General features: G+C 41.6%; 1 protein-coding gene across 14 annotated transcripts in view; it reads right to left on the bottom strand.

Moving 5' to 3' along the window:
* Positions 1-23,003, bottom strand: part of ryr2a (ryanodine receptor 2a (cardiac)) — a 91,342-nt gene that overhangs the window by 48,935 nt on the left and 19,404 nt on the right. For 2 of the 14 annotated variants that reach the window (XM_051123784.1, XM_051123788.1), the window contains exons 4-35: positions 19,694-19,714; positions 18,509-18,523; positions 17,574-17,648; positions 17,417-17,495; positions 16,984-17,096; positions 16,793-16,892; positions 16,605-16,701; positions 13,951-14,025; positions 12,615-12,771; positions 11,871-12,035; positions 11,499-11,620; positions 10,695-10,878; positions 10,142-10,277; positions 9,739-9,834; positions 9,539-9,657; positions 8,562-8,695; positions 8,239-8,480; positions 7,415-7,607; positions 6,904-7,120; positions 6,707-6,811; positions 6,456-6,559; positions 5,423-5,506; positions 4,953-5,124; positions 4,120-4,267; positions 3,550-3,758; positions 3,300-3,474; positions 2,313-2,521; positions 1,892-2,235; positions 751-868; positions 497-657; positions 231-390; positions 70-156 (exon numbers count right to left, since the gene is read on the bottom strand). In XM_051123784.1, the coding sequence (XP_050979741.1) occupies positions 70-156; positions 231-390; positions 497-657; positions 751-868; positions 1,892-2,235; positions 2,313-2,521; positions 3,300-3,474; positions 3,550-3,758; positions 4,120-4,267; positions 4,953-5,124; positions 5,423-5,506; positions 6,456-6,559; positions 6,707-6,811; positions 6,904-7,120; positions 7,415-7,607; positions 8,239-8,480; positions 8,562-8,695; positions 9,539-9,657; positions 9,739-9,834; positions 10,142-10,277; positions 10,695-10,878; positions 11,499-11,620; positions 11,871-12,035; positions 12,615-12,771; positions 13,951-14,025; positions 16,605-16,701; positions 16,793-16,892; positions 16,984-17,096; positions 17,417-17,495; positions 17,574-17,648; positions 18,509-18,523; positions 19,694-19,714 (4,416 nt within the window). The remainder of the gene's footprint in view (positions 1-69; positions 157-230; positions 391-496; positions 658-750; positions 869-1,891; positions 2,236-2,312; positions 2,522-3,299; positions 3,475-3,549; positions 3,759-4,119; positions 4,268-4,952; positions 5,125-5,422; positions 5,507-6,455; positions 6,560-6,706; positions 6,812-6,903; positions 7,121-7,414; positions 7,608-8,238; positions 8,481-8,561; positions 8,696-9,538; positions 9,658-9,738; positions 9,835-10,141; positions 10,278-10,694; positions 10,879-11,498; positions 11,621-11,870; positions 12,036-12,614; positions 12,772-13,950; positions 14,026-16,604; positions 16,702-16,792; positions 16,893-16,983; positions 17,097-17,416; positions 17,496-17,573; positions 17,649-18,508; positions 18,524-19,693; positions 19,715-23,003) is intronic. The other 12 variants (XM_051123786.1, XM_051123795.1, XM_051123787.1 and 9 more) reach the window with 8 other exon arrangements.

Below are 23,003 nucleotides of genomic sequence, written 5' to 3'. Positions count from 1 at the left end.
AGAGCAAAAATAAAAATAGCCTCTGTGTCCTTTGTGTACGTATATTTGAGTGTGTAAGCATAAGCTCACCTTGATGCGTCCCAGTTCGAACTGGAAGACGTTTGGACTGGTTGCCTGCGCAAACACTGCAGGGAAAAGTTTAGTACTGGGCTCCACCTGCAGACACAGTTACGCTGCTAGTTAGTACTAGTTAACCAAAACAGAGAAGTGCTCAGAGGAATGAACGGTACCTGGTAGAAGGTGCTGAGCTCTTTGCCGTTGGAGGTGAATGTGAGGAGGCCGTTGGCTGTGTCTACCAAACATCCGATCTCCAGCCCGTTATTGTTGCGGCCCTGACTGGGAATGCTGCACTCGCCGCCCCACACCATGTAACAGTTACTGCGCTTGATGCTGCGAAACAAACACACACTGCTACTGTACAACCATTACATACATGTTTGTAACTGCATCTACAGACAGATTCACACTGTGCTCCTGCGGCCTCAGCATCACTGACCTCTCGTGAACTTTGCCCTTCTCGTCTCCCAGGGTAACGGTGACGGTTCGCACCTTGCTGAGCTCAAAGGCAGGGTCGTACTGATGAAAGTCTGACGTCACCCAGCCGACCCAAACGCTGGATGGCTCCTGCCCGGGGAAGATCCTCACCGAGTAATAATACTGACACACACAGACAGAAGCGTGACATATAACACTCACTTAAAGCTGAACAGCAGGACTTTCTTTCAGGACTTTTCTTTCTCTGTCGCTCACCGTTGATGTCTGTATGAGATTCTCACAATCGTCTCTCTCATCAGCCAAAACCTCCTCTGACAGACGAGCGCTGGAGTTACTGCTGTTCATTTCGGGCTTCATTCTTTTCAGCAAGAACCTGAACAAACACACAAACAAAAATACTGAAACACTGCATCAAAAACACTTCACCAGAGAGCAAATGAGACTTTTCCAAAACTAGTCATTGTTAGTCTCACAGACGGGTAGCTGAACATTCCAAACCTCTCAGTAGACTTTCAGACCATATTTAATAAAAAAGGTTAAAATACAGACTTCTGCATGCACACAAGAAACTTTTTTGCAGCCTTGAGAAACTCTTCATATGCGCATGGGAATTTTTTGCATGCTTATGCATTACAATTTCCAGTCTTATAGCATGGATGCACATGAACTAATAGAGATCGACTTGCTAAAATTTGGCTTTCCTCATGGTAGTGTCCAATTCTGCACATCCTCTGCACAAAATGGGCTAATGGCATAATGTGCATTGTACTATTTGCCAAGTTTAAGTGTCTATATTTAAAAAAAAAAGACTTCAAAATTTAAAAAAAAAATTCAAAATTTGGCTTTTTGAGGGCAGTATGACGTTTCAGATCTAAGGTCTCTTTAATGCATACTCTGTGGCAGCCACGAAACCACACCTCAAAATGGGCTGATGGCACAATGCTCAGTGTCCCATATGATACGTTTAATGGTTTCTCATGCATTAAAGTCTGTATATGTTTTACTTTTGCAAAGGTCCTTATGGCTATGTTATACAGTGCTAAGAATATAGAGAAGAAACCCAAAATGCAAAACATTTTGCATAATGAAAAAGTGCACCCTGAATTCATTTAGTCGTGTTTGACAACCACTAAACATCTGCCATGAAAACACACTTCTTGTATAATTTACTTTCATTAAATTCTTAATTTTCTATTAGGAAAAAAAAACTAAATAGGAGCAAAAGTCTGGAAAGGCAAATATTTTTCCACACTCTGCTTTCTTTTTTCCATACTTTTCCAAACCTGGAAATTACTTAAATCAAATTCCATACTTTTCCAAACTGCATAGGAACCCTGATGTTTGTGTTTGTTTGCACATGTAGTGCGTGTTTTGTCTTGTCGATCTGCATAATGACCTCTGTTTGATTTTCGAGGGCTTCTCCTGATTATGATCTTTGTGGTTGTTGAATTCATCTCGCTCCCTGTCGGGTCCGTTCGAGCTCATGTGACTGTGTGGTGTCTTCATGAGGACCTCAAAGTCCGACACTGTCTCGAAATCCTCCAGATCTCTTTTGGGAGAGAAGAAACTCCCGTTGGCCGCTAGCGTCCCGCCGGGCGAGCGCAGGAACGCCTCCGAGCACTCGATGGGCATGCTGAGGCGATAGAACATAATGTCTGTGCTACTGTTCTGTGAGCCGAACGACCTCTGGGTGACCTTTAAGCACGGCGGGCTCTCCACCGTCCCGTCGATCCGCGTGACCTGTAACACACAGAATCCTGTGAGCGCTCAGTACGGCGCCGCTCAACCCAAAGCACACGTGCGGTGTGACCTCTGACCTCGATGTGCTCGTGGTTGAGCGGGACTGGGATAAACTGAGGCAGCCGTTTGCTGATCCACATGGTCAGATCACGGTTCATGTTGACGGCGAAGGGCTCGTAGCCCTCCTGCAGGCCGCAGATGGTGAAGTACTTCAGCGTGCTCACATCCTTCCCAAAGTTCATACGACCCACCTGACACACGCCCAGACTGCAGACCGGGATGAAACCTGAAAACAAAATCACACACATCAGTGATCAGTTTACAAAGTTAATCATCACTAGTACTAGTGCTCAGTGTTTAACTCGTCCTCATTTACATTTACTGAGGTTTAAATAAATTGATGTAACAGACTGGAACAAGTGCTGTTTTTGAGTGGTCAGCAGATGGCGCTCATGTCTACTTCTTTTACTGCAGGATCTGTGAAGAGCCGTAATGACAAATGACACAGCAACACTCACCTGCTGCTCACACAAACACTGCTTTACGAGACATAAATGAGACACAACAGCTGCTGCAACTAATGCATGTGTGTGTGTGTGTGTGCACATGTATGTGTGCATAAGCATCAGCGTGGGTTTTGCAGTATCAGCTCTATAGGTGTTAGCAGAGCCAAAGTCTGCTTAGCTCCAATGCTTCAGCTGCATTTTCACTCAAACACACACACACACACACACTCAAATACACTCACAGTTATATATTATATGACAGACAGTAAAATAAGAGATCAATGATGTCAGCTAGAAAAAAAAACACTTCAGAGGGATGAAGTTATTAGATTCTGATCAAAGATTATCAAGACAAACATTTACTTCTTTATAATGACATCACTCATGAAAGCAGAAACATAAAGAGCCAATAGTGTCGGTTACGACTTCTCGCTGACTGGATGAACTATTACATTAAATCCTGGATAAATCATTTGATGATGGGCATCCTACATATATCCAAATGTTACTTTCATGTAATACAGCAATTTTAGTGGGAATAGGAAGCTTCTCACTCACCATCCCAAACTTCGAAGTCTTTGAATGCGAGTTCAGAGCCGGAGTCGTCGAGTAGCACCTCTCCGTTGAGCGTGAACATCATGGTGCGTTCGTTCATGTCCACCATGCAGCCCACCACGTCTCCAGACTGCCAGGAGCGGCCGAAGTGCTCGTTCCCCTGATGCCAGCGCTGAGCCTGCAACAACACACGTCATTTTCCATCCGTCCTCAACACGTGTGCTAGTTCTCGGTGTTTCTCCATCCTGCTCACCTTAAATCCATCAAAGACGAAGGCCTGATCGTCTGAGCCCAGCTCTAGGTCCGGCAGACAGCCAGGTCTCGCCCAGCCCACACGCATCTCCCCCGCCGTTACCACCTCCAGCTCAAAGTACCACTTCCCTCCGTTCACGCTGTATGTCTTCTCCGCTCTGAATATCCGGAAGCGCTCGGCAGAGAGATTACACGAGTCTGCTCGAGCTGCTATGTGAAACACACACGTGTGAGCAAACCACGACGAATGGACGATGAGGTGTACATATAATAAACTAACACACTCCAAAACAATGACAAATGCTTTTATAAAATATCTGCATTCAGAACTAAAAAACACCATTGTAGATCAACAATTCTCATGACATCATTCTGCAGCTTCTCTGTCCAATCAAATGCTCTCTAGAATCAGTCCCGCCCCCTACACTATAAGAGACGCTGAAGCTAAATCAGTTCATCAGTTCATTTACTTACTCATTTATCTATAGTGAATGACACACAGTGCACTATATAGCGATTGAGGGTGATTCAGACACCATATATTGCATTTATCATAGAGTGCTGGTGGTACCGTGGTCTTGATCCGGGGCCTCCAGGTTGTATCCGTATCCCAGCAGCGTTCGCACGGCTTCTCGCAGACTGTCTTTGTTTGATTTCTTGGTTCTCTCATCCAGAAGGACGTAAGGAACCAGACGAGGGTTTCTCTTGTTCTTGATGTCCTGCAGAAACACAGAGACAAGCGGGTGTCAGGAGACATCATGGACACTGCGTGGGACTCGTCATGTCGTCTGTGATTAAGTGTCCGTACAGATGAACCCAGACGTGAATCTCACTGACAGCTGTAATTCTACTCCACTCTCGTGTCTCAGTATCAGTCCATTTATATAACTCTGTAAGTATTTCTACTGTAAATTCACTGTAAATCTGGTTTACATATGAAATATTTGCATTTATGTAAAATCTGCTTCATATCATTTGATTCTTTCCTCTTTATTTGTATTAGTTTCACATTATTAAATGCTTGAGTTGAAAAAACTACTATCAATGGTGTGTTCAAGTCCTCCTGGGGATTTAGTATTTATGTGTTGGGAAGATTAATTACAACGTCAGGCGTGTTCAAGTAATTTGGTCGGAGCAAGATGGTGATACCTTTTCTACAGAACATTTTGCTGAAGTTTTTAACTCTAGTTCTACAAAATGATGTGATTTTTCTGTTTATGTTTTTATTTAATTTCTGAAGTAAATGTGAATTGGATGATCATATTGGATCATTATATATCCTATCATATTTTGAACACCATATAAATCAGTCCAGTCACACAGTGTATGTTTTGGAAGCATCTGTCTCGGTGGATGACTGGGTTTAGGACGGACCGTGTGTACACTACAACTCTACATACTCACACACACACCGACCTGCTGGATGCCGTAGGTCCAGCCCTGCCGTATGCGATCTCGGGCCCAGACGTTGTGAGCATTCTCTGCCAGCTTGTCCACCATGGCCTCCTGGGTAGACGCCAGTTTGATGTGGCTCAGGTCCATAGGGGCCGGTTTATACCCGCTGGACAGCTCGTATCTGACAGGAGAACACACGCTAATTAACACTACATATATGATCTCAACATGGTAACAGAGATGCAGCAAACTCAGATGTGAGACAGAGATTCCATTCAGTGCTCAGCTGGTCTAGATGGTTGACCAGTAAATGCTGCTTAACAGCGCAGCCCAGCTGGCCAGTCTAGTTAACCAGTGTGATCTTTTATGAAAAAGAGAGATATCCATCTTAGCTTAACTAGTTGTGACACCAACATCCCAAACACAACATAAATCCAGACACAAACATGTTAGTATGTCATGAATAACGTTTGACTCACTTTGCTGAAAGCTTCAGATTTTTTACTTTCTCTGCCGCCCGTTCGTCCGCCACTCCAACATGACAGCCCAACGCCAGAAGAGTCCTGCAGCACACACATCAGATCACGGCACGATGGGGAAAAATGTGATTTACATCAGTAAATCAGTACATCAGTCTCAGTGAAGTTGTTAACAAAAAACAGATCCTAGATCAATGACAAAAACAAATTCAACAAACTATACAATCACGTATAGTTATGAGGATAAAAGAAACTGATCAGCTGATCAATAAACTGATCATCAGTTGCTGATGAAGTTTGTGTATCAGTCAAACTCTACAGCAGACTGAAACCAGCAACAAAACTACACTATGACCTAGACAACATGAATCATGTTAGTATTTGACCTAATGAAGTGTTTATTTGCGTACAATAAACAATCCAGGACCGTGTCGGGTTGTCAGCTGATAACTCTACACGTGTGTCGAAGCAGATGACAGGTGTGACGCTCACAAACATCAGCCACAGCGTAACCTCATTCAGTCAGAGTCAGTCCAGTGTGACTCCTGCACAATCACACACCTCTTTTAGACACAACCGCACTGCAGGGACTCTCTCTCTCACACACACACACACAGTCACACACACCACAGGACTGTAATTAAAGCCATTAGAACACTCCTGAAACAGAAAAGAATGAAGGAGACAGAAAAGAGGAGTGCTGATGGAGACAGACACTGATGACAGTCAGAGTCTCTAACACCAATATGATTCACCTAAAAGACAATGTGAGTTTACTGACTCTATTGACTGAATGATTCATCAGTGACGGCGGTTCACGTGACAGCACTAGATCTATCAGTGAAGAACGACACCGATCAAACTGATTCACTCCATCGTGATTTCAGCAGCATGTGTCTTTTCACATATTTAAGTGCTAACCATCCAAATTACATGAAACACAAAAACCAGCTCTTCAGTTTTTCTACTAAATGGAATGTGATGTCTAGTAAACTAAGATGTCAGATTGATTAAGATGTCAGATGAAGCTTACTTAAGGGTCTCCTGAGACATCTGTAGGTTGTAGCTGCGCTCTTGTTCAGGAAGTCTGGAGAACTCCACCAGACACGGGTGCTGCCGTTTATTATCATCTCTCACCTGCATCATGAAAACGCAGGAATTCACAGCAGACGCTATCAGTGCAGCTTCATGTGAGAAATTCATCAAAATCACATTGAAATTCTCAATATTTTTTTTTCTGATTCAGAAAAAAAGTTTTAAACACATGACAAATGTCTGACGTACCGCTCCGTAAGTCCATCCCAGCTCAATCTTGTTCATCACCCACAGCTCATGGATGTTTTCTGCCAGTTTCTCCCGGATCCGCTCAAGATGTGGCGGCAACACAATCTACACAGCAGAAACACACAAACAATCATCATGTCTGAACATATTCATGAACAAATGTGTTCAAACAGTGGTCAGTGTTCAGGTGTGTGTACCTGACTGGTGTCCACAGGTGTTGGTGTGAAGGCCGCCTGTGACAGTGTGACTGTGGGTCCCAGGAGGTCGCGTGTTCTCCCGTGATCATGTTTGTACTCCTGACTGTGCTCCACTCGCAGCTTCTCACGTGGTAAAACGGCCTCAAAACATGGAGCGTAACCGGATGGGGGCAGGAACTTGAACTCTCCATGACGACCGCCCAACAGGAAGCGCACTCTGAGGAGGACGAGAGTTATTCACCAAACAGAGCAGGTTTCAGTTTACAGGTGATATCACATGCTACTACTACATATATTGTAAAAATGTCAATTTGGTGTAAAGCTGTTTGCAACGATATGTATCGTGAAAAGTGCTATACAAATAAATTTGAATTGAATTGAATTGAATTGATCCACATATGCTGATGATGACGACATTTATTGGTTTTGATTGAGCGGATCTGACGTGAGTTGGCACACAGCGGGTGTGGCTGATGGGACAGTGGGGATGTCTGGACATGATGAGACTCACTTGACTCCGGCGGAGAAGGACACGACGGGGAAGAAGAGTCCGTCTGAGTTGAAGTTCTCAAACATTCCCTGGACCGGCTGGCCGTTGATACGGAAGGAGATGCTGGGAGCGCTGAGATCCAGACAGCAGCTGACCACGTCCTCGGCCCGCAGCACGTGCTGATTGGGTGAGCTGACCGAACGTGCCACACAACCTGCCAATCACAACGCACGTTACGGTCATATGGCCTATGGCTATTTAAAACCACTGACGACATGCTTTTATATGAGTGTAGTACCATCAGCAGATCTCTCACACACACACACACACACACAGCTCCCAAAATGGGGACATTCTGTAGACTTTAATTGTTTTTATATACTGTAAATATCATAACTTAACCATCCAATAAGATTAGGATGAGTTTGTTTCTTATCAGATTTGTAGAAATGTGTCATTCTATCACTTGCTCACCAGTGGATCCTCTGCAGTGAATGGGTGCCGTCAGAATGAGAGTCCAAACAGCTGATAAAAACATCACAATGGGTTTTGATGGACTGGAGTGGTGTGAATCACTTGATGTTTTTATCAGCTGTTTGGTCTCTCATTCTGATGGCACCCATTCACTGCAGCGGATCAACTGGTGAGACAGTGATGAAATGATACATTTCTCTAAATCTGATGAAGAAACAAACTCATCTACATCTGGGATGAACTGAAGGTGAGCACATAATCATTGCTGATGAGGTAAACATCAATCAATCATGAAGCTGACTGCCTGCACATGAGCACCACAGCAATTAACAATATGAAATGAAGAAGCTAAAGCTCCTCTCTGTTGTTACCTGCCCACAGGTGCAGTCCATCAAAGCCATACGAGTACAGGTCGTCCCCGACGCCGTTCCCACCCCAGCCCTCTCCTCCGCCCGGATACGGCGCGTAGCCCTGGGTGGACGCCCAGCCCACCCGCAGATGAGTGGCTTCGGCTGTTACGAATGGCTCCACATGGTCCACGATCAGCTCATAATACCACTTCTTGTACTGGGCAGAGCCTTCACTCACACCCAGGAAGATGTTGGGCCTCATGCTGAACGAGTAACATAAAGAGATGTACTGAGAGAGTGTGGGGGGACGTGCGAGACAGAAACGGATGAGGACGCTGTCCTACCTGCTGACGTGATTGACGAGTCGCGTCTGCAGCAGCAGGTCTCTGCCGGGCAGCAGGTTATCACAGATCAGGTGCTGATTGGAGCGAACGGCCACGCCGTGACACACGCACAGAGAACACAGAACATCCAGCACCTGAACATCACAGACACACCACCGGTCAGTCCGGCTACGAGCAAATCATCAGCTTACTCTATAAGCTAGAAATGCCTCAAGGGGTGATTTCCTAAAATACACTTATTTACACATAAAAAAACCAAACATCTGAAGTCTTTCATCTTCAAATCTAAAGCTCACATCCATGTCAACTAATTAACTACACATTAAACTAACAGAAGATGTAACTGATCAATTGAATGTAACTCAAAAAAATATTTAGGCCTATTAATTATTAATTTAAGATGTATTTATTTTAACATATATCATTTAAAACCGTTATTGGATTACAAATCTTGACATGACAAATCGTATATGTCAGTCATTCATAAATTGAATGAGTAAAAATGATATTTAGCGCTAATTATAATATAGTACTAATAAATGAAATGTGTTTGAAACTGGTTATCACTGTTAACAAAGACTAAAACCATAAAAATGTGTTCACTATTTGAAATAAAATAAACATGAACTGAAATAAATTATTTTAAAAAGTTCAGTTTAAGTACTAAAATATTTAAAACTACACATTAAAACTTAATAAAAAACAACAATTAAATAAAATTACAAAAACACAAAAAAATAAAATGCAATTTAATTCTAAATATTAACAGAAACTATTATAGTACATGAAATATCACTGGTTTGAAATATAGCAGGTTTATATGCAGTATTTGCATTCAATCTATGTATTAAACCCCAGATGTTTAAACTTATTAAGTATCATTTTTTTCACAACTGACAGATTTATACAGATGCTAAGCTTGTTAACTAAAATGAATGGCTAGTACCACGTGATCAAACTATCACTACTGCAGTCACCTTGTGGTTGCGTCCGTGTTTGTCCAGCAGTGAGATGATGGATTTGATGTGTCCCTCTTTAATGATGTTCAGAGCTTCTGGACTCTCCACCAGAACACAGTGCAGAACCTCCAGAATCCCTGCAGACACACACACACACACACATCATCACACCAGCACACCATAACGGTCCACTCGTTACAGTAAATGATGCTACATACCGGACGACGCTTCCAACCTCTCCAGACGACTGATCAGCCAATCCAGAGAGCCAGAAAACTGAGCACAATTCTTCCTGTTTCCCCTGATCAGAGCAGCTACAAACAGACAGACAGATGATCATGTGATGGGAATAATAAGATTCATTAGGAACGAAGCTCTTCACGAGGAATAGATGAACTATTACTGAATCACAGCAGTATGCAGTATGTACATACAGTACAGTACGTGTAGTGTGTGAGTTAGTAGTGCAGTATGGTAAACACTGCTGTCAGCAGTGCACTAGTGAGTGATTGTGAACACAGTGCATCTCTCTCGTGCAGCAGAACTCCGTTGAGTCGCAGTCAGCAGGTTTCAGCGGATATTGATGTGTGCAGATGGAAAGTGCTGAAATATGGATCATACCCAGGAGCTCGTACAGGGAGTTCAGGATGGACTTCCAGGATTCTCCTGCCTCTTTACCGGCCACGTCTGCAAAATGAGCCGCACTGCTGTACACATGCAGACGATCGATACACTCCAGCACCAGGTTGATCATTCCCTACAGACACACACACCCATGAGGCTCACAGCTGAAATATTAACACTGTCTCAGATGTTTCTCCTAAAATCCCTCAGGAGAAATAAAAACAGATCAAATTAGTCAGTAGTTGTCATCTATAAAAGAACGCGGAGGAGCTCAGATCATCTGATGAAAAACATCTGAGCTTATATTAGCAGCCTGACTGAGTAAACTAGCACTAGTACTATCTGATTCTTTGTGTGTCGTGCTTCTTCTGTATGGACACAACAGCAGGCAAACTCCTCTGTCCCTGAATGAAATCAAATATAAAATATATTTTGAGATCTGTTTAATGTGTGGAGGCTAGTGACAGTCACACAGCAGATATCAGAACCATCTAATGACAACGAATCCCACGCTGTGTCTGGTGTTTGTGTGCTGCGCTGTGATCCACACCTCCTCCTGGAAGAGGTTCTGTCTGCTCTTGAGCGCTCGCAGGCGGTTCTGTTTGTCCTCGTGCTCCAGGTGCTCGTCGGGCGGCTGGAAGTATCCGATCAGATCCTGTAGACTCAGGCTGACCGATTCGATGGGCAGATCGAGGGTGGACGTCTTTCCCTTCTTACTCAGAGCGTCTAAACCCCTGCACACGTGGAGGAGGTACAGGACCGTTAACAGATAAAACACTCTGTGTTTGTGAGTGTGTATATGTGTGTTTGACATGTGTCTCAGACAAAGGCCATGTTGTGTTAGTGTCATTAAGATATTTAGGTGTTTTATTAAAAGTTTGAATTAGTTTTCATTTCTATATTTTGTTTTCTTTGTAATGTATATAAACTTTAAATATATACGTTACATTGTGTATATATAGAGTTCAGATGCGAAAGCCTCTAAATCCATCTGACGTATTTCTTTAAAATTAGCATTTCTTTCTGGAATTTAGCGAGTTTGAAGTAAAAGTATTTGATGGACGTATACTATGTGTCCGGAGCATTCACTCACTATGAATATTTTACTTGCCGCTCTGGCAGATAATTTTACTTGTTTCCAGGGGGGAAAAACTAAATGAAGTGAATTTTGCTTAAAACAAAACTAAATATCTTATGTCCTTTTGCTTATCTAGTAAATACATCTTAATTTAAGAATTTTTAGATACTTTGACTAAAAACAAGACAAAAATACTAAGTAAGATGAGCCTTTTTTGCAGTGCATCAAACGTCAGCAAGATGTCCTCAGAAAGAAGTAAACGTGTATGTGTGTTACCTGATGAAGCGGTTGAAGAGGAAAACCGTGCTGCGTATGACTCGTGCGGTGCGCGACTCCTCGTGTTGTGACCGCGAGAGTGTCAAACCATCATCCATGTGACCCTCATGATGCATGATGGCCTAAAACAAACACACACACACACATTACATTTATCATCTGCTTGAGTGCGTGTGTGTGTGCGCTGCAGCAGTAATGATGAGGGTGTGAGAGTTTGACGCGTCTGTAATGAATCTCTCTCTGGAGCAGCTCACGGGCGTCACGAATGAATGAATCCATCACACTGAACTCAGTGACACACACACGCACTCAGGTCCCGTCAAACGCTTTCATATAAAACCACGTTACGTTCGGCTGACGTCACATGCTCACCTTCCTCTGAACTCCGCCCATTCGCGCACACTTGGCGTCCACCGACTGGTACGTGAGCCAGAGCCCCGCGTCCACATGCTGGATGTAACAGACCGAGTCGCCGTATTTGATGTCCGGGACGCCCATCCCGTCCACCTCCTTCCTCAGGCCAAAGTCCAGCTTCTCCTGCAGGAGGACGAGCAGAGCATCATGGGTAAACCCTGTTGCGGTCAGCAAAACTGCTTTTCTTTCACTTTAAATTCACTAGCTCTCAACACACAGGAAGTTGAACTCAAATAACATTTACTGTGTTCAGTCACACACAGTGTGGGTTAAATGACTATATTTAAAAATGTGTATTAATTATAGAAACAATTATTAAGGAAGCTTGTTTGCTTCTCACTTTTTATCTCACAATTCAGACATTTTTCTTTCAGTTCTGAGTTTAAACTGCATCTCACAGTCAAAATTGTGAGTCACGATTACTCCCCCCACCATAATTATGAGAAAAATAACAATTAAACCCATATTAATAAATCAACACTGAGAAAACTATTAACAGACATCTATTATTCTTTCTTCAATTATAAAAACACATAAAGCCAAGGCATCGTCCTGCTTGATACTTCAGTACAAATTCAATTCAGGAACTGAGTCACAATGTAATTAACATTCTCATTTTCATCCTCATATGCAGATGAACCGATCTAACGAGCGTTTGAGGTATTTCAGGCTCAGCTAAGGTTTGTGTGGCGTCAGTCTCACTTTTGAGGAACGGAAGCAGAAGGCTGTCGATTTGACGTCCGCTTTCTCCTTGTCCATTAGCAGGAGCCCTTGATCGTCCATCATGCTGAGATACTTTCCGGTGGTCACGTGACGCAACCGAAACGGCTGACCCCAGCGGATGTGACTGCCGCTCCACCTGCGCACAGCGAGAGGACAGGCTTCAGCTTACCCACAATGCACTGCATCACTGCCGAGTTCAGTCAGAGTGTAAAGACGATGAGTTAATAATGACTAAAATATCAAAATATCATCTTTTTCAAACAGTGAGCATCAGCTGACTTCAGGCGACTTGATATATAGTGCACATGATCGACTGTTAGGATGTTTTCATGATAAACAGCAGCTCAGAAATTTAACTTGAGGATCAGAAAAATGACGATATGCACACAATGATGTTGATTTGTAATTCAAAAGCAGAACGTAAACTGTGTTGGGCTCCTGCTCCAGTATTTGGCCCCAACCCCAAAATGCCACTTTGATAAAATGCTCCAACTTCAGCGTCCTGGATTATTTTTAGCATGTGAAGAGCAGAACGCAGAAGAGCCGATGTCCTGCAGTGTGTAATTAAAGGCTTCATGGGAACGCAAACGCGGCCGCTGCCGCTGCCAGAGGGGTCAAACGTGACGGAACACTTCAGAGCGACCCGCGATCGCTGTCCTAATGACATCAGCACTGCGGCATGATGGGATCTCAAAACATGGTATAACCGATCAGTCTGTGCTCTACAGGTTCATAAGGAGATAAATTACAGTAGGCTTTTCATCTCCATTTTCTAAGTGTGTGAATTTAAAATAGAACTAATAATCTGAAGAATCATATGACACTGAAGACTGGAGTAATGATGCCGAAAATTCAGCTTTGATCACAGAAATCAATTACATTTCAACAGATATTCACATAGAAAACAGCTATTTGGAATTCCAATAATGTTTCACAATATTTTTACCGTATTCTTGATCAAATAAATACAGCCTTGCTGAGCAGAAGAGACGTCTCTTAAAAACATTTGAAAAAATCCTAATTATTCAATACTTTTATAAAGAAATAAAATTAATGAAACAATAATGCAAGCTAATGGATTTGATTCATTGATGCCTTTTATTCATAAGTGGCCGAGCACGTGTCCCCGGTGTCACACTGAATGGTGTTTATTGCACTTTTCACCTGGTAGAACACAGCACAGAAATATAACTCAGTAATGGTGTTCTCATGTTCTCAAGTGTTCTTCATCAGCACTGAAGTACTGTGAGTGCATTAATCAGGACTCATTATCAGCACAGAACGATATCAGGTGGAAAACACTCATTAAACTCACGCGACTCGAAGCGTCTCGAGCCTCCAGAGGGATCTGGCGTGGATGGACACGGCTCCACCCTCATAATGGACCGTCCTGGAGGAGACAGAAACAACATTTGACATTTATGTCTCTTATTGGCATTCTACAGTTCATTTCTATTTTAATCAGAAAAGTGCAGAGCAGAATCACAAATGAAGCACAGATCAGCATCCATGGCAAGTCCAATACTTAAAAAAAACGTTCCCTTGCATTTGGTATTGATTTGATTTTATAATTAACAGCCATAATTGTTCTTACTGACAAATTAAGATAATTTTAGTCAAATTAATTAATTGAGCTATTAGATTTTAATAATTATTTTACTTACACAATTTTATAGGACTAAGAAAAAGCCCTCATGAAAGGTAAAAAGTGCCCTTGAACATCAACATGAGAAGACAAATATCCCTGATTATAATTTCTGACACTGGCACAGAGGAAGTCACTTTCTGCGCAGCACAAAACAAAAACCATCGCATTAAAACAGTCTGCTGAGACTCTCAAAGGCAGTTGAAGGTTGAGAAGCGGAGCTCAGATCGTAGATGTGGATCAAAAAAACTAAAAATACACACAATGATTATTAAGACAGCATCATTTATCACAACGTCTCGTCCTGACGGTCTGTATCTGACCTCAAACTGCAGTCTGAGGATTACAATCAGCGTCTGGAACATGATGTGCGCTGGGAACGTTTCTGGTTCGACTGCTGCTGCTTTACAAACCAATGAGAGAAAAAGACACACACACACACACACACACACAAACAAACACAGTCCCACAGTGCAGCGCTGCACACAACACACACTTGCATAACACTTGTGCAAGAACATCTCTTATTCGAGTTAAAAGAGACGGATGGATAGAGAGAAATGTTCTTTGAATTCATGCATTCAAAAGCAGACGTGACACGCTCAAGGCCACCGGTGACGAGAAACACGGATAAAGAGAAAATCAAACCCTGACAGGAACAGACTTCAGCTTTAGGCGCCTATATGCGAAGCTGATGAGCTTAAACTCATACTAATGGTTTATACATTTCTATAACTTAAATCATGGCTTCAATTCCCAGGGAATGCAAGAACGGATCGAATGTAGACCGTGAATGCAATGCAAATTATGGATACTCATAATCACAACATATGCTCTCATAATCACAGTATATACTCACATAATCACCTCAGAAGCTCGTCTAACCACTTCACACTATATTTAGCTTTCACTGTTTTTGTAATGTTTAAGTGTCTGTTGAAGAACTTCAGTGATTTTTGAAGGGATCTGGACCTCATTCTGTCTTTTCTGGGTTAAGTAGTTTGCGGTAGCGAGAGGAACAGGGTAACATATTTCTGTCCGTGTTTGATGTCCCACAGAGGACAGGTGTTTCTGTAATTACAGCAGCACACATACAGCCACACCAGATCTCATTCTGTCTCATAGAACCTCACGACCAGACCCCGAGAGACTCTCATCCGAGCCTCTGTTTCTACTGAAGAACGAGTGAACGTCCTACTTCAGCATCAGGAGAACTAACGGCGTGTTTCGAGAGAGAGAAACTGGAGTACGATGTTAAAAGGCTCATATTCTGCACGTCTTCATCTCATTTAGCTAGTCAAGTTGTCATCATGGAGTTCTCGTGATTACTTTCATTATCAGGACGTTCAGACTGCAGGATCTTCTCACCTTGATCTACACAGAACTTTACATTTGTCCTCTTTAAGATCCTTTAGATACAAGCACAAATGTATATCCAGACCTCAGAGCTCTTCACGTGGACGCCAGCAACATCCAACCACAGCGGTTGACCTCAGAAGATGAACACATCACACTGAAATCCTCAGAGAGCTGAAACGCTCCACACTACAACCATGCAAGAGTGTTTAATCAACCTCAACACACACTACTGACCATCAGACCATCACAGGTCCAGAAGAACCAGATACACACAACACAACATCTCCACAGCGCTTCTCAACTGCTTTTGCCCGCAGCAATAGTTTCTGTAAAACAGATTTCAAATCCAGAAGTTTTAAGAGCTGAATGTTCCTCAGGATTCCTGCTTTTTTTAAACCAATAAATCTGCATGACCTTTCCAATTTTCTCGGTAAGTATTCAGTTGTTGAGAGGCTGAATTGAAATAAGATTGATATTTCTGTCATTTTAGCTGATTTTAATGCTTGTTTTTTTAACAATTTAAATAATTTCAGGTCATCTTGAGTCCCCTAGTGGACCCCGGATCCCTGGTTGAGGACCATTGAGCCACAGGAACAGAAAGCAGCAGCCCAAATTTAAGGTGTCAGCAAGCAAACGTCCCCTAAAAGGAGCAGATCACCAAACATGATCACTGTGTCATCATTGGACAGCATCAGTGCTCATTCACTCCGAATGTACAGAGAAACAGCAGCTAGAACATTCTGCTAAGCACCTCTTCTAAGGATCTACACACTGCAAAAAATGCTTTTCTTACTTAGATTTGTTGTCTTGTTTCCAGCCAAAATATCTAAAAATTCTTAAATCGAAGGATTTTCTAGAAAAGCAAAAATGATTGTCTTCTTTTCCGAAAAAAAAAGTCGAAATTAAGTGAGTTTTATATCAGTGAACGCCACTGAATCAGAAAGTAGACGTGTCTGAATCCTGACCTGCGCTGTTCCTCTCCGTGTTCTCCTGACGGGACGGTCAAACACTCGTCCATGTGACCGTGCAGCAGCCGCAGAACATCTCCACCAATCAGAAAGCCTGAAACACATGGTGCACAGAGTAAATGAACAGAAAGTGGAATGTAGCGTGACATCTTCTCAGTCAAGTTTTTATGCACACACTGACTCACCCTGAGCCACTTCACTGCCGGAGCAGATCGGAGCCACGCTCCACAGCGTCTGCTGGAAAGCCGCGTCCACGTGCAAACTTCCATTACCATACGACAAGTGCTGGAACAGAGAGACGCCCTCAGATTCACCCACTTGTTTTTGACAGGTTCTAGCTGACGTGCAGCTATCAGCTGAGTCTAGTAAAACTCACCAGGTATCGTTCAGACGACACGCTGACCAGGATGAGATCATCACCCACTCGCACCTTCTCACCCTCTGACCTCTGCTTGGACGCCGGGTGGATGGTCCACCAACACGCCTCACCTGCACACACACAAACAGAATAAGTCATTATAAATCAACATATCATTTACAATCAAAAACTAATTAAAATGACAAAAACACAATAAAATAACACAAACTAAAACTAACATAAAAATCTAATTCTAAATATAAACAAAAATTATAACAGCATCTCAATGATACTAAAATAACTAAAAAAGCCAAAAATCTCTCAATGGTCCAAAAAACAGGGCTCATTCTCACTGTTTTTATTTCTTTATTCTGATTTTGTGATGAAATATGACCAGCACATGTTCCTGCAAAACATCCAGTAACATCCTGTAAACCGGAAGTGACATCACCTGTCGTGTCTTCCTGAAGCCCCACGTCAAATGCCAACTTGTCGGTGGATGAGCGAGCCGTAGAGAGACAGCACAGATACTGGAGAGAGAAATACACCAACACGTGAATCTCACACACACACACTCAAACGTGATGTGTCGTCAGAAAAACACACACCATGCCGCTGTAGGAGTGTCTCAGTAAGACCGCGTGACCGTAGAGCAGCGTCCGGTGACCTCCGCCCTGCGCCGTCTGAAACACACACACACACACACACACACACGACTGTTCAATGAATGTGATTCATAATCAATATAACACTCATTAGCTTCACTGACAGCAGAATCACAAAACGACCCTAAACAGACACAAATATATAAAGTATATTTAAATATATAAAATATGTATAAAAATATAAATATCAAAATATACATTAAAACATTTCTATATATAAAACATATATATGTGTGTGTGTGTGTGTGTGTAGGTTTTTTTTTTATATTTATTTAAAATAAATATTTATTTTTGTATTTAGGGTATTTTAAAATATCTATCAATTTATTTAAATGATTGTTATACATAGATTTTGTGTAAAATTTTAAAATCACATAATGCATACCTTCATTTTAAAACCATTTTAATTTAAATATTTATTTTAAAGTACCCTGCTATTTTTTTTAGGAAACTAAAACTTCTGTTTCAAAACAATCGTTTTGCATATAAACGGACACAACAAACAGCAATATACACGCCATAACGAAACATGAATAATCCTGATACATCAGACGAGTCTAAATGTGTTTGAGTGTTTTTCCATAGTGAGGCTGATGTTCCTGGGAATCAGCACTTCCTGTGTGTGTGTGTGTGTGTGTGTGTGTGTGTGTGTGTGTGTTAATGGCTCTCTTAAGGCCGTGTGTGTGTGTATCAGGTAATGGCTGCAGTAATGCTTCAGGACAGGAAGAACAGGACCTTTATTTTCTCATTACACTCACTCCAGTGCTCGCTCTCGTCTCAGAGGAATTAGCTCACTGTACAGCTGCATTACATTACACTACATCACATGACTGCAGGACGCACAACAACGACACAGACACACACACATGGACTCCTACCTTCATCATGAATTTCTGTGGCCAATAAGAGGAAAAAAGACATTGTTAATCACACAAGAAATCCAGATGAGATCAGAATCTAGAGCTCACGATGCGATCATCATCACACTAACATACTACTGTATGATCTGCAGTATGCAGCATGTACACTGTGCACTGGATGCATGGAACGATCTACAACATCACATTCTGCTTCCCACAATGCAATGTGCTCAACTAGACTTTTCCAGTGTGATCTATTTTCCTGACTGATTTGATTTATGAATGCAAACAAATGTTTTCATCTCAAGGTAACTGGATGTCGCTTACTGATGAGGTCATGTGACAGTGTGGTTACATACTGCATACTGTATCGCTCACTGTTGGGAACAGTCAGTGTTCAGTGTATACTGTGCAGCACTGTCAGTCACATGATCTCTTCCTGTCTAAGCGGGCAGCACTTTGCTGTACCGTCCGGCTGAAGAAGTGTGGCTACCGATGAGCTCAGACATGCAGAGGTCAGAGATCAACGATCAGACTGACCGCAGATCAATGCAGATCATCCAATATGATTGTTCAGGAAAATCACGTTCCTCTGTTGACAAATAAAGCTCTCAAACACAAATCTAAATGAACAGGTGATGCAAGAAAGTGAGCAAACTCTATAGTTACTGGAATATCTAACCATTCTTCAAATCAAGATACATTTACTGTAGATCCACAATAACATTAGATAAAAAGATTTGCTTTCTTTTTTTCTGATTTTTTTTAAACATATTATTCCAGTAGCTGTATGTTGATTCATGAATGTTTAGATGTTTGTACTAGAAAACAAGACAAACACAATGAGGAGGAGCATCATGTCTGCAAACCCACACGACTCATGATCTTCAGTCAAGCACAAACCGAGCATGAAACGAGCAGCATGAACATTTTGCTAAATCTGTCCTTCAGTGTTTCAAAGAAGACTGAACATCAAATGGTTTTGTTTCTCATCTCAGTCTGATCTGTTCCTTAAATAAAGGCAGAACCCAAACAATCAAAAGAAAAGATGGGTGTGAAATTATGACAACAAGAGTCACAATAAGTGCTGAATGTCTGGATCCCGTGCTGTTAGACATGAGAAACATGCTGATCTCAGATCAGGAGCACAGCACGCATGCAGCAGATGAGAGTGTGTGAGTGTGTGTGTGTGAATCCACGTACCCATTTCTCCATGTCTATGAGCTGTGGAGTGATGGACACACAACATAAAGAAAGGAAAGGAAACGTCATGCTTCCATCATCATGAAGAAACACATCAGACTCCTTCATTTCAGCAGAGGATGATGGGATTTCTAGTTGAATCTTTGAGTTTCCTGTTTCTTCATTCAATTAATATTGTGGAACAAGCAGAATTAAATGTTCATTTGATTCGGGTGAATCTGTGTCACATTCACATAAAAATCACTAGAAAAAAAAACTATTCTATAAAAAAAACTATTCTAATTCTGTATAAAGGAAACATTCATATAATACACCCATAGGGTCTTCAGAGGTCAAAGGTCACCCTCTGCTCATGAATGAACGGAGCCATGATGTGGATGTTTTATTGAAATGCTGTTTTGTTTTTAGTCACAAAAACAAAAGCTAAAACATCATTTCCTGCAGCATGATCACACGGTTAGTGAGTCAGATCAATTATTAGATCATTAATAAATGAGTCACAGCTGGAATGAGAAAGAAACAGAGAGCAGATCGTAGAAGAGCCTCATACTGACCTCAGATCACACACAACGCATAAACATGATCACAACACATGTTTGGCAGAGTCATCACTCAATGAAAGCATCAAACTCCAGAAAGGATGAAAAACACCAAAGTGTCATAACAGTTGGCTTTTTTAACGTTTTTGAAGGCAAAATCAGCTAATGTGACCATTACTGATCGCTAGTGACCCCCTACCTAAAGTAGCAAGACATCTATATATGTACATTTTTTTCAGAAAAAATCATGCTGAATGATGAGAAAAATATTGTCAAATTTTAAGCTACATTGTACTTTCTAACTAAAATCTGTATTAATCCTGACTGAGATCTGAAAACTTTTAATTTTAATTTCAGTTTGTTTCTCATAAAAACATCACATGACTTTATGATAAGATGCTTGGTCTAATGTGGACTATGTGTATGATACTTTATGGTGTTTTTGTCTGTTCTGGAGTTTGATTATCGCTGAACTGCTAGTGAAAGAGCAGTGGTGAGTAAATCATGACAGATTCAGTATTTTTTTTGGCTCAATTATTTGTTGCTGTGATCATGAATCAGTCAGAAGGCTCTATCAAACACAAATATAAATGGCAGAGGTGTTTATTTCCTACAGTATATCTGCTGGAGCTGATCCGCACGTCTCAGATGTTGATATGGATGTTAGTTTGATGTTCATGAGGAGTCGAACAGCAGCGCTGCACTTATATAACTGAACACATGAGTGAACGGAGACTGAACCTCCACATACTGACACTGTGTGTGTGTGTGTGTGTGTGTGTGTTTTGGTGCAGTCTGCCCAGCCCTCTCTCTCTCTCTCTCACACACACACACACACTCCACCCATCAGTTCTGAAGCTTCACCGCAGTGTGTAGGACTAAACTCTCTATCGCCGCGCATCAGACTTCTATAAATGAGATTTACATCACATCCTCCGAGCGCCTGCAAGTGTGATCGTGCCAACTGGACCTGAAAGAGAACCGTCACCATTAAAGTGTGATTCAGAGCGAGCGGCGAGCAACGATTGGGTTTGATCTTCCCTTTTCCTCCTCCACATGTGACGCTTCTTCACACGCAGTGAGACACTTCTGCATTGGCAGGATCCGTCTGTCTTTCTCTCACACCCACTGCATCTCACTGCGCTCCTGCTACGCTCCTGCTACGCTCAGCATTTACTCCTCCAGATCTCCTCTTTTATCCTGCACTGCTCTACCTACAACACACACACACACACACACACACACACTCCACTGTGGCTGTAATTCAGGGTTGTTATTTATTTATTCCAGTGCAGCAACAGGAAGAGCAGAGAAGGGCGAAACTGATCAATTCACAGAAGCAAACGTGATTCTTCCTCGAACAACACTGATCCATCCACAAAAAATATTAATTAGACCATAAGCTTGTGATATATAGTGCCTAAAGTCACAGCTGAAGAGTGTTCGTCTAACACAGGGGTTCACAATCTGAGCTCATATAAAAAAGATAACAATTAATTCAATCATAAAAATGTCCATTTGAAACAAATAATTGAAAAATAAACAAATCAAAATGCTTCATATAAAAAGATAAAATATAAACATAAAAATAAATAATTGTGAAAAAAAAAATCAAATAAGACTTTTGCTTAGCTGCATGTCATGTGACCATTAAGATTTCTCAGAAAATCATGAACATGTGAAAGTGTGTTAAATTATTGAAATATTCATAGATATTCATAATATTCATATTTTCACTCAAGAAAAAGTTTGTGAATCCCTGATCAAACACAACACATACTAGAGCGACTGCATTCACTGTATGAATATAATTTATTATATATGAAATCTTACATTTAATATTAGGTTTCACTGAAAAATATTACAGTTAAAATGACAGCAACTTTGAAACTCTATATTAAAAGTGAATAAATGTGTTTATAAATGAATCGACCATACCAACAAGAACACTAAAATTTCAGCAATGAAACTGGAGATTCAAAAACTGAATCAAGAATCATCCTGGAATCATGACTCTTAAATCAAATCCAATAATGCTTTGCCTAAAAATAAGACAAACACCTCCGTCCACATCCCCATGTCACTTCCTGTGTGAGTCTCTGCTAACTGGCTGTAGACACACACTGAGAGGTTTGGAACAGATAATACGCCTGTGATCCAGAGTGAATCATGTGACTGGCCGACCTGACCGCATGAACCCGCCAACAACAGATCAAACGGAGGGCAGGTGAGTCAGAGCCGCCGCAGGACACACACACATACACAGACTCACTCACAAACACACACAGACACACCACTGACACACAAATACTCACATACACACACATTCTCCATTAGTCAACTACATTAGTTAATATGAACTAACATCAAAGAATACTTCTAAAACATTTATTAATCTTACTCAAAGGGATAGTTCACCCAAACACGAAAACTGTTCTCACTCTCGTGTTGTTCCAAACCTGCTGAACACAAAAGAAGGTATTTTAAAGAACGTTGGTAACCAAACAGTTGCCGGTAGCCATTGACTTTCATAGTAAGAAAAAACCATTTGGTTGCCAACATTCTTCAAAATATCTTCTTTTGTGTTTAACAGAAGAAAGAAACTCATACAGGTTTGGAACAACTTAAGGGAAAGTAAATGATGACAAAATGATCATTTGGGGTTGAACTATCACAATGTTAATTTTAACATTTACCAAAAGTTGTGTCTGTTCATATTATTTAACGAACCTGAACTAAAGCCTGGTATACACCACACAATTTTTGTCCAG

This window comes from Labeo rohita, chromosome 12 (assembly GCF_022985175.1).
Source record: "Labeo rohita strain BAU-BD-2019 chromosome 12, IGBB_LRoh.1.0, whole genome shotgun sequence".
Classification (NCBI taxonomy): Eukaryota; Metazoa; Chordata; class Actinopteri; order Cypriniformes; family Cyprinidae; genus Labeo; species Labeo rohita.
The sequence above is the reverse complement of the archived record's forward strand: the minus strand, read 5'-3'. Positions and strand labels throughout refer to the sequence as shown.